Source organism: Balaenoptera musculus, chromosome 5 (assembly GCF_009873245.2).
Source record: "Balaenoptera musculus isolate JJ_BM4_2016_0621 chromosome 5, mBalMus1.pri.v3, whole genome shotgun sequence".
Classification (NCBI taxonomy): Eukaryota; Metazoa; Chordata; class Mammalia; order Artiodactyla; family Balaenopteridae; genus Balaenoptera; species Balaenoptera musculus.
Window position 1 is genome coordinate 103,761,031 of NC_045789.1, and position 14,935 is coordinate 103,775,965.

The following is a 14,935-nucleotide window of genomic DNA, read 5'->3' on the forward strand; positions in this document are numbered from 1 at the left end:
AGGGATTGGAGTGATCCATGTGCAAACCAAGGAGAGCCAAGGATGGCCCACAGCCAACAGAAGCCAGGAGAGGGGCCTGGAACAGATTCTCCCTCAAAGCCTCCAGAAGGAACAAAGCCTGCCAACACCTTAATTTCAGACTTCTGGCCTCCAGACTGTGAGCTAGTACATTTCTGTTACTATAAGCCACCCAGCTGGCGGTACCGTGTTACAGCTCCCCAGCCCCGCACCCAGGAAGCCAACACGGCATACTTCTGAATCAGAAGCTGAGAGAATGCGCCTGGGGATCTGCACTGTAACGTGTTCTTCCAGTCGTTCTGATGAGAATTTCTGCGGGAGACCAGTGTGCCCAAACCGTGCATCCTCCAGTTGGTTCTGGGCTGAGTCATGAGAATTCCCCCATCTAACACTGTCTCCGAGGACAGAGGGAATGAAAAGCGCGCAACGAACTGAGAAGGTGTCTTGAGACCAAACAGCAAGGCAGGCAGCTCCATAAAGTACAGTCGTGAAGTTTATCGCGGGTAACTTACATGCGGATTGGATGGGGCATATGGCAATCTGGAGGCATCGGCAGCTGCACTCCGCACCTCCGAGGGACCATCACCATTTTATAGTTAACCCAGGGTATGGGGGTAAGTGCTTGGAGACAGGGATTGCATTCCTAAGTCAAGACCTTATCTGATTTATGATGGGTGGGTGCCAGGAATATGTCAGCGAAGGTCTTTATCATTATTTGGAGACTAACAGAGCATAGAGGCTACCTGGACCTCATGATCACAAATCCATTGACGACAGAGAAGAGGTTTACTACACAGTACAGTCCTAGGTAGGGTCGGTGGAAGGACAGGAGGAAATGAACAGGCCCGAGATGGCGTCAGTTATGCTAACAGCCATACACACTGCAAACTTTCCAGCACTCTTTCTCCTTTGCCCTGGATCTTTCACCTGCAACTTCGAGCCCTCGTGGGTGGAAGAATACTGCTGAAGGCTCTAACCGCCCCAGCATAGCTACCTACCTCTTGCATGGGCCAAGTGCGCTTCCTCAACTAGAAAAAACTCTTGGACAGAGAAAAGGCTCCCCTCCCTCCGTGGGATGAGGAAGCTGTCATAGGCATGAAGTGCCAAGGGGACACGGGCCGGGCATCTACTGTGGCAGCTCCCATAGAAGGTTCTCATTCAGCCCTTTGACAGATACATTATAATCCTGACCTGAGACTTGGGGTCATGGAAGTGGATCTAGCAGGACCATGTCCTCAGGATGCTTGAAGCCTGCAAAGGAGATGGTGGGATGCAGACATTCTTAGGCCACTGTGCAGACGTGGAGGAGATGCCCTAGGTCTGACCTCTCTGGACTTCAGTTTCTAAACAGAGAACAAGATTAAAATTAGCACTGCCTAATTTTCTGGAAATGCAGCTATTATTGGTTAATGGTCTCAGCTAGCAAAAGGCCACCGAGCCAGGTGGAGCAACTGCTTCCAGGGACTGGTCGGGGCTTCCAGGGCCTGGGCAGCTGAGCTTCCATTAGTCTGAGAAGTGCACTGTGGGGCTTGTCCTCCTATTTCGGCCAAAGATCTGAGCAGGGGTGATTTTTCCAAAAGGTCTCTTCAATAGCATTTGACAAAGTTTTGCAGGATAAGAAGCCCCTGGTGTGAAAGGAGTTTGAGGAGCTGAATTTTCTATCTGCTTCCTCTCTTAAAGAAATAAAAACATTTAAAAGCACATTTAAGCTACCTTTGGAGCCCTTGAAAACATTACATTTCAAAAGTCGAACACTGCACATGTTATGTTTAATAATATTATTAACAGTAACTGTACATGATTTTATGGTTTTAGATCCTGTTCCTTTAATCCAGGGCTTCTCAACCTCAGCTCTGTTGACACTTGATGACTATTGACATCAATTCTTTGATGTGGGGACAGTCCTGTGCATTGTAGTATGTTTAGCAGAATCTGTGACCTTTATTCATTAGATATCAGTAGCACCTCCATAGCTGTGACACCAAAAATGACCCCGGGCATTGCCACATGTTCCCTGGCAAGCAGATCACCCCCAGTGGAGAACCATTGCTCTAATCCTTACTCATCACATTTTCCTGAGGAACTTTATTATTATTATTATTCCCAAGCTCTTGCAGCTTTTAACTGGAAGATGAAGGACTTGAACTCTCATCTTCCATCCACTGGATTCTGGGCTCTTTCGAAAACTCAAGTTTCATGAAAACTCGAGATCAAGAAATCACACGGGAATCAGGGCCCTCTGTTCATTTCACTCGGTTCTCCATCAAAGGAAATTTCAGCCAGGTGAAAAAGGGTGACTGATCTTGACATATCAATCTCAACCAATAAAAGATAGGAGCCTTGGTTTTCAGTCAGCCAAGGGAGACACGCAGACCCTGACAGATCGCCCCGAGTGTATACAACCCCGTTGCCCCGAGCAGTAAAGCACATGCTTTTACTGGTCTGCTCAGACTTAACTCATTTAAAGACCCATCTTTACTTTCCCTTCAATCGGTTTTCTCTAGTAAAAAAGAGGTACCCTAATTTTTTATGTGAATATTTATAGGCCTTATGTGTAATGAGGCTATGTGTAAATTTGAAAATTATAAATAGGACCTAATGTTCTGTTTTAGAATAAATGATGGTGGTGGTGGTGGTGACATTCCCACCAACAGTGCAAGAGGGTTCCCTTTTCTCCACACCCTCTCCAGCATTTGTTGTTTGTAGATGTTTTATGATGGCCATTCTGACCTGTGTGAGATGATATCTCATTGTAGTTTTGATTTGCATTTCTGTAATGATTAATGATGTTGAGCTCTGAGCACGTTTAAGGTAGGAAAAGCTAAGCTATGATGTTCAGTAGGTTAGGTATGTTAAATGCATTTTTGACTTTTAGGATATTTTCGACTTACAAGGGGTTTATTGGGATGTGTATATATATGTGTGTGTTTGTGTATGTATATATATATGTATGTGTATATATGTATATATGTGTGTGTATATATATATGTATGTGTATATATGTATATGTGTGTGTATATATACATATAAAAAACACATACCTAAGTCCCATGGCTTAACCTACACAAATCGTGGCTCTAGGAGTCTAGAGAGGCAGATACCAGCATAAATGGTGAATTCTCTGAGACTACCATGGCTACAAGGGATGAAAACAAAAAGAAAACAGCTTCAGTGAAATGGAAACTTACTGGAGGACTCATGTAGCCACAGGAAGTGCTGGAATGCAATGTGATCCCAAAGTAACTGGGACGGGGGCCAGGAACCTTGCCTGAACTCACTCTTTCCTTCTTCCGGTGATTTGTTTTTCTCTGCACATCAAAGTCATTTTCTTTTACTGTAAACCAGTTCTTTCTACACACTGAGCTCCAGAGTCTCCCAGCTCTGCCACCAAACTCAAGAAAGTAGATAAAACAGGGAGTTGAGGAAAGACAAGAAGGAGAAAGCTTTCCTGACCTCAATGACTCTGATTGGTCAGGTGCTAGTCCCTGGACCAATCAAATCTGGCCATTGGAGAACTCTGACTGGTGCTGATTGGGTCATGTGTCTGCCCTTAGGCCAATCAATAGCTGTGAGAGGGAGGTAAGATTTATAAAATCACTAGAAAGGCAAAATGATGGTGGTCCACTCCACTTGGAAAGTAAGGATGATAGCATAGGGTAAATAGAGCCCAGGAGAGGAAAGAATAGGGAGTGACAGATGTTGAGGTCTGGGGAAGGTTAATAAAGAAGTGGCAGGTGGTCCCTCTTGGCTTTCTGTCTGACCTCCTCCCTTCCTCTGGGCAGGTAGAACGTGGTAACTGTACATGGATGGGGCGGGGGAATAGGAGACAGGGAGGGCTGGCTGCCCAGGCATGGAAGTACCGGCCCCAAAGTGGACACCAACTCAGGTCCCTTGGCCGTCAAAGGGTTCATTTCAATCTGTAGCCCCAGGGTTTTCCCATGGTTACTCTCTGGCCCAGAATTGGACTGAGGCCATTACTCACCAACAGACCAGTGTCTGGATCTCCAGAACCCCTCTCTGAACCTAAAGAGGCACAAACTCCCAATCTTGGTGGCTTACAACAGCAAAGATCTGTTTCCTGTTCATGGCAGGTTAGCTGAGGGGGTGGGGGGGTTGCTGCTGCCATGTCACCATCCCCATCATTCCAGGCCGCAGACTGAAGGAGCGTCTCTGGAACATGGCCGTGAGAGTGACAGAGGGAAAGAGACCTCGGGAGGGTCTTGCATCGGCAATGCTCCAGCCTGATGGTAGCACTTCTACTCACACTCACTGGCCAGAACTGGTCACATGGCCACACCCAGCCCCAGAGGAGCCAGGAAGTGCAGTCTTGCTGCGTGCCCAGAGAGGGGCAAATCAGAATGTTTGTTGAACACCGTTAGTCCCCCAACCCACAGAAGTGAGGACCCAGCAAGTCTCATCCTTAAGCCAGCTCAGACGTAAAAGGTCAGCCCCACCTCTAAATCTAGAGAGAAATCTACTAGTGCCAGTGTATAGGGAGGAACACTTAGCTGGGAAGATGGGAAGAGCCAGGTCCTCCATTTGAGCCGGGGCTCCCCTCTGGAAAGCTGTGTGACCTACCACCCGTTCCTCACCCTCTCTCATCCTTTTCTCACCCTCAGAATGGGTGCTGTTAATTCTTATCTGGAAGGGTGGGTGTAGGTATTCAATGAGGAGGTGCTGAGGGAGGATGAACTCATCAAATCTCAATCCCTATCGCTCAGAAACCAGGGCTGCCATCCCTTCAGTCTTCCCGGAGCTCATCCATTTGCAAAGGGGTATATAGACATGATGCTCAGTAAGATAATCCCCTACAATTTGCTATATCACACCCACGGCATAGCTGACGCCATCCTAAGACTCCCTCAAATAGGTTTTGCTTCAGGCAAAGCCGATAAAATAGACAGAATTGTAATGCTTCTGGCCAAAGGCTGTTACTGAATTTGTGAGGTAAGTATTGCATACAAGGTGATCTTCCCAATAAGTGATGAGGTTTGAAAGTGGAACAGCCAGTTATGCTGAGTTTTTACTTAAGGAAGAGACACCTCGTGGGAGAGCAGAAACATGTTGTATCAGTCAGAGTTGCAGAGGAAACACTCCAAGGATAATTTATTTCCAAAGGACACTTTACAAAGGTATGGCTGTAAGGGCGTCATAGAAGCTTGTGCAGTGAACTGGGGCTTCGGAGAAGGCAAGGTGTTCCCACCCGGTGGGTGACAGAGATGAGGAGAGGGAGGTCATCCAGGGAGAAGGCTACCTTGATTGGAGCAGCGACCTTCCAGTGTTCCCAGCAGCCCCAGGTGACAGTGCAGGAAAGGGGCTGGGGACCTGATGCCCAAACTTGACTGCCCTTGCTCCTTCTGATTTCTGCCAGGGCTCCCCATGGGCCAAGCCCAGCTGGAAGCCCAAAGAGCTTGGGAGCTTTTGATACAATTCCTACAAGTCAGAGTCCCAAGCTGGAGAGCAGGCGGAGAGTGGGGCAGGGTGGACCTGGGGGACGATGGAAGATGGATGATGGAGGTCCAGGGGGCTTCTAAGAATTGAAGGAATGTCCCATGAGAGAGAAATTAGAATCAGCTGAATAATTCCGGGAAGCACAACAAAGGCCAACGGGGAGGAGCTCTCAGGCAGCAGATTTCTCAGGTGAAATGTTATATGAAGGAAAAGTTTCTAAGGATTTAAGCAGTTCCCACATGAAATGGGCTATCTTGGGAGGTGGGCAGTGGGGTTTGGGTTAAGACTGGCCGACTCTCTGCTAGGGATGTTAGAGGCGGGATCCTTGCAGTGTACAAACAATTAGACCAGGTGACTGTTCGCTTTCTTCTCTTCAGTATCTACCCCCTGTCCCCAAACAGACAACCATTCTTCAATTTGGAGTGTTCCCTTTCAGAACTTTCTGGTAACTTCGACTCTGGTTTTTATTAACCGTAGAGAAGCAGTATGCGTAACAGCTAAAAGCACAGCCTCTGGAATCAGACTGCCTGGTTTTGAATCCTGATCCATGCTAGCTTTGTGACCTTGAGCCTCACAGTACTGCCTCAGTTTCCTCATCTGTACAATGGGGTATTAAAACCTACTCCATATAAAGGAATGTTGTAAAGACCAGTGAGTTAACAGATGTTAAGCACTTAACAGCCCCCCTACACAATCAGTCAGCACTGCCCAAGTGTTTGCTAGTAATATTAATTATGCACAAAATTATCAGACCAACACAGTACTGTATCAATTAAGTGCCATGTCAAACATCATTTTGCCGTAATTCTTTAACGAACTCTTACGCATACACACAAAATAACAATCTATCTCAACTCCCTTGGCCACAAGAGAAAAAGCTCCATGCATGTTGACTCATGCAAATTGTTGTCCACGAGGGCTGTGAGCTCGCCAGTTCTAATGGTCATCCAATTTTTGTCCAGCTAAGACATCCTTTTACTCCATTTAATTGGGACTGGCGTCCTTCCCCCCTCGGTGTGTTGAGACAGAGCCTGCCAACCTGTGCAAACAGGCTGCTGATGAGTGGTGGAAACCTGGCTGGGCGTTTATTCCTGCATTCACCCGCCCAGCCTTCCAACACACATTGACTGTGCACCCGCCCCAGGCTGGTCGCTGTGCCGGCTGCTGTGCAGTCACAGATGGCATGCGGTGTCCCTTGCCCAGAGGAGGGGAGACCAGTAACCAGGCTGGAGACCCAGTTCCAGTTGCCAGTTCCATGCCCAGCCTTCCCTGGTTTACAGGCCCCTCTGGAACCCACCATGACTTGTGGGGCTGGATTCCCTCCCCCTGAGCCTATTGTCCTGTTTCACCCATTTCTGGGTCCTGACTCTCAGCCACTCTGTGTGTACCCCCTTCCAGTACCCTCCTCTTCTCCAGGTCTTCAGCCTCGATCCCCCAGAACGAGGCCTGCAGAACCATCTGTGGGGGCCTCCTTGCTGGGAGACATTCATCAGAACTGTGGCAGGAAGTTAAGCTTTACTTACTGATCCTCAGTTTCTCCATCTGTGAAATGGGGGTATCCCCACACTGCAATCATCATCATAAAAATCGCTGCCCTTTATAAAGTGCCTGTTACAGGGCAGATGGATACTATGCATTAGTTCCTCTTCTCCTTTAAAGAGGTGGTGCTGTGGCCATGTTACAGGTAAGGAAAGAGGGGCTTCAGGAAGCTGGGCAAGTTCCCCCAGGCCCCTCAGCCAGTCATGGCAAAGGTGGGATCCTGATCGAATTCTGTACGGCTCCAAATCCTGCCTTCTCCCACCATGCCACACTGCCACTCCACGATTCCACACAGTTCAGGAGACATATAACCAGTGAAATGACATGAATAGGTGTGGCAGCACTTGAAATGTTTCCCATTTTTAAAGCACACAGCGCAAAGGAAAGCTGGTCATCGCCCTGGAACAGGAGGCCAGGCCGCACCTAGGGTTTGATGCTGCAGATCAATGTTGGTATGAAACTGATTCCATCCTCGGGGTGTGAAATAGCTTGATTTGAAATTAGTTTGATTGCTAACCATTTTATTTTAGTCCTATGTAGTGCTTTGCCTTTGAAAAATGCCTCCAGCCCAAATTATTACAAATTTTAATGTGTTCTGTTCTTGTTAATCGAGGGTCTCCATCACAGAGCACTTCCTTCTGGAATCTAATGCTTGAGTTTGAGACGTTGAGAGCATTCACATCCATCACTCAGAATTCTGGTCACAAAGCTGACAATTAATTTGATAAAGTGGCTGAGAAAATTAAATGTTCCTGCCATCGTGGAGATAACTAGCCAATTTGCATCGATAGACTTGGGCTGTGTCTAGTAAGATGTGTAAAATCCTTTTTCGTTTCCTCCGGAATTATAGGTAACTAGGCTCTGGGCTAGTCATGGAAGTGAGCTCTCGGGGCCAACCATATGGTTTCATATCATTGTCTTGGTTCGTGGGGTCCTAGTTGAGCAAACTGAGACTTTCTAATTCCTTCAGAGTGTGGAAAAATCATTCCATGCTACCTTCCTTCCAGATCCAGATTGAAAGGCATAAGAGTCAGTGGAAAGGGCAGGGGTCTGGGAGACAGACAGCCCTGGGTTTGAATCTAGCCTCCCAAAGTTACATGGCTAGTGAGTGGCAGACCCAGGGGTAGAACCAGACAGCCTGGCTCCAAACCCAGGCCTTGAATGCCAAGCCATACTGCTTCCTTCCAGCAAAGACTTCATCACAGTGAACGTTCACTGTTTGCTCTCTGTCCTGCCCCCCAGCCCCTTCAACTGTGAGCCTGGAACATAGAACCTGGCACACAGATAGTGCTGGTAAAAAGGATGAGTGGAAGGATAGGGGAGTGAATGGGTGGGTGGGCATTGAGCAGATGGGTGGGTGGCAGTGATGAATGGAAATATGGGGGCAGATGGATGATTGGATAGGCAGAAGGGTGGTGGATGGATGGATAGACGGGTGGATGGATTCTAGATGAACAGGTGATGTGAGGTAGCTGTGTGGGTGGATGGGTAAATTGGGGGTCTATGGGGGGAAATCAATGGATGGGTGGATAGTGAATAGATGAAATGGATGGTAAGTGGATACTTAGATGGTTGATGAGTAGAAGGGTAGATGGAGGGATGTATTGATGGATGGATGGATAATGAATGGTTGAGGTAAATAGATAGGTGTCTGTTAGAGGTACATGGGTGGGTAGGTGAATAAGTAAGTGAGTAAGGGGAGGTCAGTTAGGTGACTAGGGGTGGACAGGTGGGGGTGGGGTGGGACAGATGGACATATGGATGGATGATGGTTGGATGGATGGGGTAGATGAATAGGCAGATGGGTAAGCAGATGAATGAATATATGGATAGGTGGATAGAAAGTGAATGGGTGGGTGGATGGTGGCTGGATGCTAAATGGTTGGTAGTAGGTGGGAATGCAGATGTAGTGGGAAGAATGCAAGCTTTGGAGCCTCCCAAAACTAGATTAGAATCCAGTTGTGTAAGCCCGTGGATGGATGGGTGGATGTCTAGAGAGGGGTCCATCCTTCTGGATTCTGCCTTCTTGTCTCACACTGCACCTGGTGGTAAGTTGCAAGGGGCATGACTCACACCTCATTTAGACACCACTCTAGGCCTCCAGTACCCATGGTCATAGTATTCTTATGAATACTTATGACCCTCCATAGAGGAGGGGAGACTTGAAACAGCTGGTTCTACTCCTTTTTTTTTTTTTAATATTTTATTTTATTTATTTATTTATTTTGGCTGTGTTGGGTCTTCGTTGCTGTGCGCAGGCTTTCTCTAGTTGCGGCGAGTGGGGGCTACTCTTCATTGCGGTGTGCGGGCTTCTCACTGCGGTGGCTTCTCTTGTTGCGGAGCACAGGCTCTAGGCGCGCAGGCTTCAGTAGTTGTGGCGTACGGGCTTAGTTGCTCCACGGCATGTGGGATCTTCCCAGACTAGAGCTTGAACCCGTGTCCCCTGCATTGGCAGGTGGATTCTTAACCACTGCACCACCAGGGAAGCCCCTGGTTCCACTCTTTAAAATAGCTTTGGCCAGAAGGCGGAGCTGAAGTGGCTGAAACTATCCAGCTCCAGAAAGGACTCTGGTCCACCATGCAGTATTGTTTTTACTTTCTGTGACTTACCTCACTGGTGTCCCTTCGTTTCAAATCTCCTCCCTCCCTCCCTCCAGCTTCACACATTCCAGACCAATCCATAAAGCCCAGCTCAAAGGCTGCCTCCTGCAGGAAGCCTTCCCTGATCTACACAAGATTTCAGAATCCATCTCTCCCTCATCAGGGCTCTCTCATCCCTATGCTCCACTCTTTATTATGCAGTCTTTGAAGCTTTATTTTGCATTATAATCAGGGAAGTTCAGAGATCTAGAGATAATAATGCTGTCTATGCTATGTTTAGGCATTTAAAAGAAAATCTTAATGGCATTCATCTTTATCTTGCAATATACCCAGAGAATTTTGGGGCTTCACAGATTGTGAACCAAACAGCAATGTCCTACTTTGGAAGTAAAAGCATTTCCCTTTCACTGTCATAGATTTCTTAGTCATTTGAGTTTTCCCTAGTTCCGATCTGATTTTCTCTCCAGAGGTGCCTGAAAGAGTCTCTGAATGTAGGAGAGGGAATAAAGGGCCAGGGGAGCAAGATTCCCAGGCAGTCCCAGCCTTGCTGAGGAAGTCTGACCACCTCCTTTCCTCATCCTAGGCTCTCCCCTCCCTGCTCACTTTGGCCTCTAGATCCAGTGCCTCTGGGCCTCTGGGCCCTGAGCCCTCCTCCACTAGGATGATGTATTTTATCCTGACTACCTTTCCCAGTTGTCCTACCTGGAGGGCTGCAAGCCTCAGAGGCAGAGGCACTGGGCACCTGGTCCTAGTCCCTGCAAGTAGACAAAGGACAGGAGGCAGTAGCTCCAAGTTCACTCTCTTATAAACTACTTTGTTGCTGCTGATATTTCACATTGCCTGAAGGACTTGCTCAAATACTGGCATGGTTCCAAACACTAGGCATCTCTGCCAAACACACACACACACACACACACACAGCATTCGCACCATGCACACACACACACACAAGGCATCCCTACCTTGTGTACACACACAACACACATACACACACATGGCATCCCCAACATACATACACACACAGCTGTGATCCATCCGAGGCCATGGGCTGTGTTGTATTTATCCGAGGATCATCCACAGTGCCCTGCACATGACAAGTACATACAGATGTTTGTTGGGTGAAACAACTCTTTCATTTAAATCAGGCAATAGGTCTGCACTCTGTTTAACAGAACATGCTAATGTAAAAGGTACATTTCAGCTGAAACCTGTGTCTTTCAGAACAAGGTAGAACTGTAGTTATATTATTTCCAGCCCTGTACTAGATATTTCACACACATTCTCTCTGGTTCCCCTTAGCCACCTGCCAAGGGAGTGATATAGTCCCCAGTGATAGGAAAACTGAGGCTCAGAAGATAAGCAGCTTGACCCTTTGATCCAAGTGGCTGATGTTGAGAGCCAGGGTTTGAGCTGAGTTCTTCCCTATTCTCAAACTTCTCGCTGCCTCCTTAAATGTCTTGGTTTCGTTTTTTGCCTGCACGGTCCACATGCAGTGACAGCTGTGGGGTAGTGCACGAACCTGAAATTGAAGATCAGAAAGAGAGGTGTGTTGACGTCTTCAATCATGTGGAAGGTGACCAGGTGATCAGCTGTTAGGAAATGCAGTGTTCACGGTCCTGCTTCCTCAATGTAAATTGGTGCAGCCATTATGGAAAACAGTATGGAGGTCCCTTAAAAACCAAAAACTGGAGTTGCCATGTGATACAGTAATCCCACTCCTGGGCATATATCTGGAGAAAACTCTAATTCGAAAAGATACACGCACCCCAATGTTTGTTGCAGCACTATTAACAATAGCCAAGACATGGAAGCAACCTAAATGCCCATCAACAGATGAATGGATAAAGAAGATGTGGTACACGTATACAGTGGAATATTATTACTCAGCCATAAAAAAGAATGAAATAATACCATTTGCAGCAACGTGGATGAATCTAGAGATTATCATACTTAGTGAAGTAAGTCAGACAGAGAAAGACAAACACCATATGATATCACTTATATGCAAAATCTAAAATATGATACAAATGAACTGATTTACAAAACAGAGACAGACCCACAGACATAGAAAATAAATTTATGGTTACCAAAGGGAGAAGGGAGGGAGGAGGAATAAACTAGGAGTTTGGGATTAGCAGCTGTAAACTACTATAAATAAAATAAACAACAAGGTCCTACTGTATAGCACAGGGAACTATATTCCATATCCTGTAATAAACCATAATGGAAAAGAATATGAAAAGAGTAGATAGATAGGTAGATAGTTAGATAGAGATATATAGAGATATATAGCTGAGTCACTGCTGTACACCTGAAACTAACACAACATTGTAAGTCAACTATACTTCAAGAAAAAATTTTAAAAAAAAATTGTGCTCCCTTAACACAGTGTGTCATGGGGTAGTTTGTAAGTCTGTGTGCTCATCTGTTCAGATATTTCTTTGTGGGACAATTTGATCAGTGTCCATCTTCCCCATCAGGTGATAAGCTCGATGAGGACGGAGAACCTCACTGCTTTGCTTGCCAGGGTTTCCTCTGCTCCCTGGCACGGTGACTGGTCCATCAGTGGGCATTCACTACATATACATGCGCGAATGATGTGTGGGACACGCCCCTTTACCTACTGTGTGAACTTAGGCAAATTATATACATGATCTCCTGTGGACTTCACAAGGAGCCATGATGTAGGTATTATTATCTCCATTTTACAGATAGAGAAACCGAGGTTCTGGGTGTTGAGTAGCTCATCAGATCCACACCTGAGCTGGGTGTGGATCCCAGCCTGCCAGGCTCCAGACACAGCATTCTGGCCCCCTCAGGGGTTGTGCTTCCCCAGGCCAGCGGGACATGAAGGCTCCTCGGCCGCCCTGCTTCCCCAGATGTGTCCCTGGACATCCCCCGCTCCACATCACTAACTTGGGTCTATGCTGTGCTTGTCTGCAGGCTGAGGAAGCAGCAAGGGCAGAGCGGCCAGCTCTTGGACACAGAAGGCCGAGCCGGGAGCCAGGCCCAGGGCAAGCTCCAGGACGGGTGTAACAACAACATTCTGGTCCACGCCTGCTCCCGTGGCTGCAGCAGCTAAGCCACCGCCTGCGGCTTCCAGCGGGACTGCACACACCTCTGCCCTGCCCACCAAAAGCCCCTCTCTGTGCCACGATGGTCCCTGTCTCACCTCTAATAACATCAGATGCAGAGAAGGAACCCTGGGCTCGGAGCTGGGGAGCCTGGGTTCTGGTCCCAGCTGCCCGGCTGATACCTGCTTGACTGTGGACAAGCCTTGCCCTTTCTGTGCCTCAGTTTTCCACGTCTGCCAAAGGGGTTAAACAGCTCTCTGCCCCACCTCTAATTACAAGGTTATTCAAAGAATCCGATTGGGTAGCGGACATGCAAAACCTTTATAAAGTTGTTTACACGGGCAAAATAAAACCTTAATATTTGAAGTGCACTCCCCTCCCCCAAAGCAATTAGATCAACACAACTTTGCAATTCGGTCCATCCTGGCTCTTAAGACAGTACTTTTGAAAATGCAGCCCTCAAACATCTGATGTGTTAGCCCAGCCTATGGAAACACCATTCCCCAATCCTGGAGCTAAGCCGGAAGTGTCTTCTTTTGCCTTCTCTGTCATGCCAGTCTTTCTGACCTTCTAAGATGGCTCTCCACCATCTCCACCTTTAATTTCAGTAGGTCTCCACTCCCACGCCACCCCTGGTACTGGGATGGCCCGTAGATGCCCATTCAGAAGGTCAAGTCACTGACCATCAGTCTCTCCTATAGAGTGTCGGCAGAGTTCCTCCCAAAACCCAGTCCCACAGCAGAACTCTGAGTCTCCGTCCCCGTCCAGGTTTTCTTTCCTGAAAAGGGGTTATGTCATCTCATCGGCATTGACTTAAAGAGGGTCTCCAACTGCCATCAAGGAGGCTGCTCCACACGGATAAATTAGGAAGCACAGGTGGTTAGAAAGTTTAGGAGGACGGTGGGCTCACACAAAGAGCAAACTACTTTATGATCTGTTCAGGGAACACTTTGTCTTTGAAGTGGGAGATGCTGTAGCATAGGGGATAAAGCTTGGACTTGGAATCAGGACTGTGTCCAGAATCCAGCCCTGCTGTTTACTAACCGGAAGACCTCAGGCAAATTGCGTAATCCCTTGAGTGTCAGTTTCCTCGTTTTAAAATGAGGATAATAAAACTAACCCTCGGGGGTTGTTATAGGGTTAAAAAAAGATCCTGTGTGTGATATACCCAGCACATATTACTCTGAATGGTAGCAGTTTTTGGTCTACATCATCATCAGCATCATTTGAAGAAACTTTCCTGTTTCATTCATTTGGCAGGTCAGTTTTCTGTAGAAACAAGCCTGGTGTTTAAGATTCTTTGAACTTTTCATCCTGGAGTCTCTGATATCTGTGCATTCCTCTGAAAGTTCAATTGTGTTTTTATTTTTCATCCAACTTTCACTTTTTACATCATAAATCAATCCTTGGGACTGTCAATGCCATCTCTTAGATTTCTTAAGAGACATTTTAATATATTATGTGGTTTTATATTTTTATTTGAAAAAAAGGAAAGAAATGATTATTGTTTTCCTCCTTCAAACCCAGGCTATTTCTAGATGGTGTTGCCCACGTGTCCACTTGTCTTACACACTTTTCATTCTTTGATTCCCGTTGGCACCATCCTGTCCCCTCCAGGAAATAATGGGGCTGCTTCTCTCTTCACTGTGACCCTGGCAGCACTTAGAGCCCCTCACTGGGCTGAGTTCGTGAATTAGGGGCAGGAGCTGGAAGTAGCCCAAGATGCTGGATTTCCTGGCTCTGTTCAAGTTAGCCTTGTTCCTTGTTCAGAATAAACTATTTCTTGGCCATTCCTTCTTACAACTTTGTTCTTATTCAGGGTTGGGTTGGATGGGCAATGTCCCCTCAAAGTCAAGTTTAATAAGGAACATAGAGACTGGTGGTGGGGGAGGTGGGGAGGATATCAAGTCAGTGATGTGTTTCCTTTGCCCACAGAATAAAACCAAACTTGGCAATTCAAGGCTCAGTCAACTTGATCACAATTCATGTTATCATCATTACCATCATCCCATCACCATCATCACCATCATCATCATCAACACCATCATCATTGTCGTCCTTATCATTATTTTAAAAAATACAGAAGATTCTCCACCTAAAGAAAAACACTCTTGAAATCTCCTCAAATTACTGCTCAAACCTTTATATAGCACACACATGAGTGCAAATGAGCAGTAACTGCTCTATTGTACAGATTCCTTAACTTGCCGCCTCCCTGCTTTTGCCCACCCTGCCTTCCCTACCCAGGATGC

The 14,935-nt window shown here is 46.9% G+C and overlaps 1 protein-coding gene across 2 annotated transcripts in view; it reads left to right on the top strand.

The window, feature by feature from the left end:
* Positions 1-14,544, top strand: part of STK32B (serine/threonine kinase 32B) — a 343,316-nt gene extending 328,772 nt beyond the window's left edge. For both annotated transcript variants that reach the window (XM_036852052.1, XM_036852055.1), the window contains exon 12: positions 12,553-14,544. In XM_036852052.1, the coding sequence (XP_036707947.1) occupies positions 12,553-12,691 (139 nt within the window). In that variant the 3' untranslated portion in view covers positions 12,692-14,544. The remainder of the gene's footprint in view (positions 1-12,552) is intronic.
* The last annotated feature ends 391 nt before the right edge of the window (positions 14,545-14,935 follow it).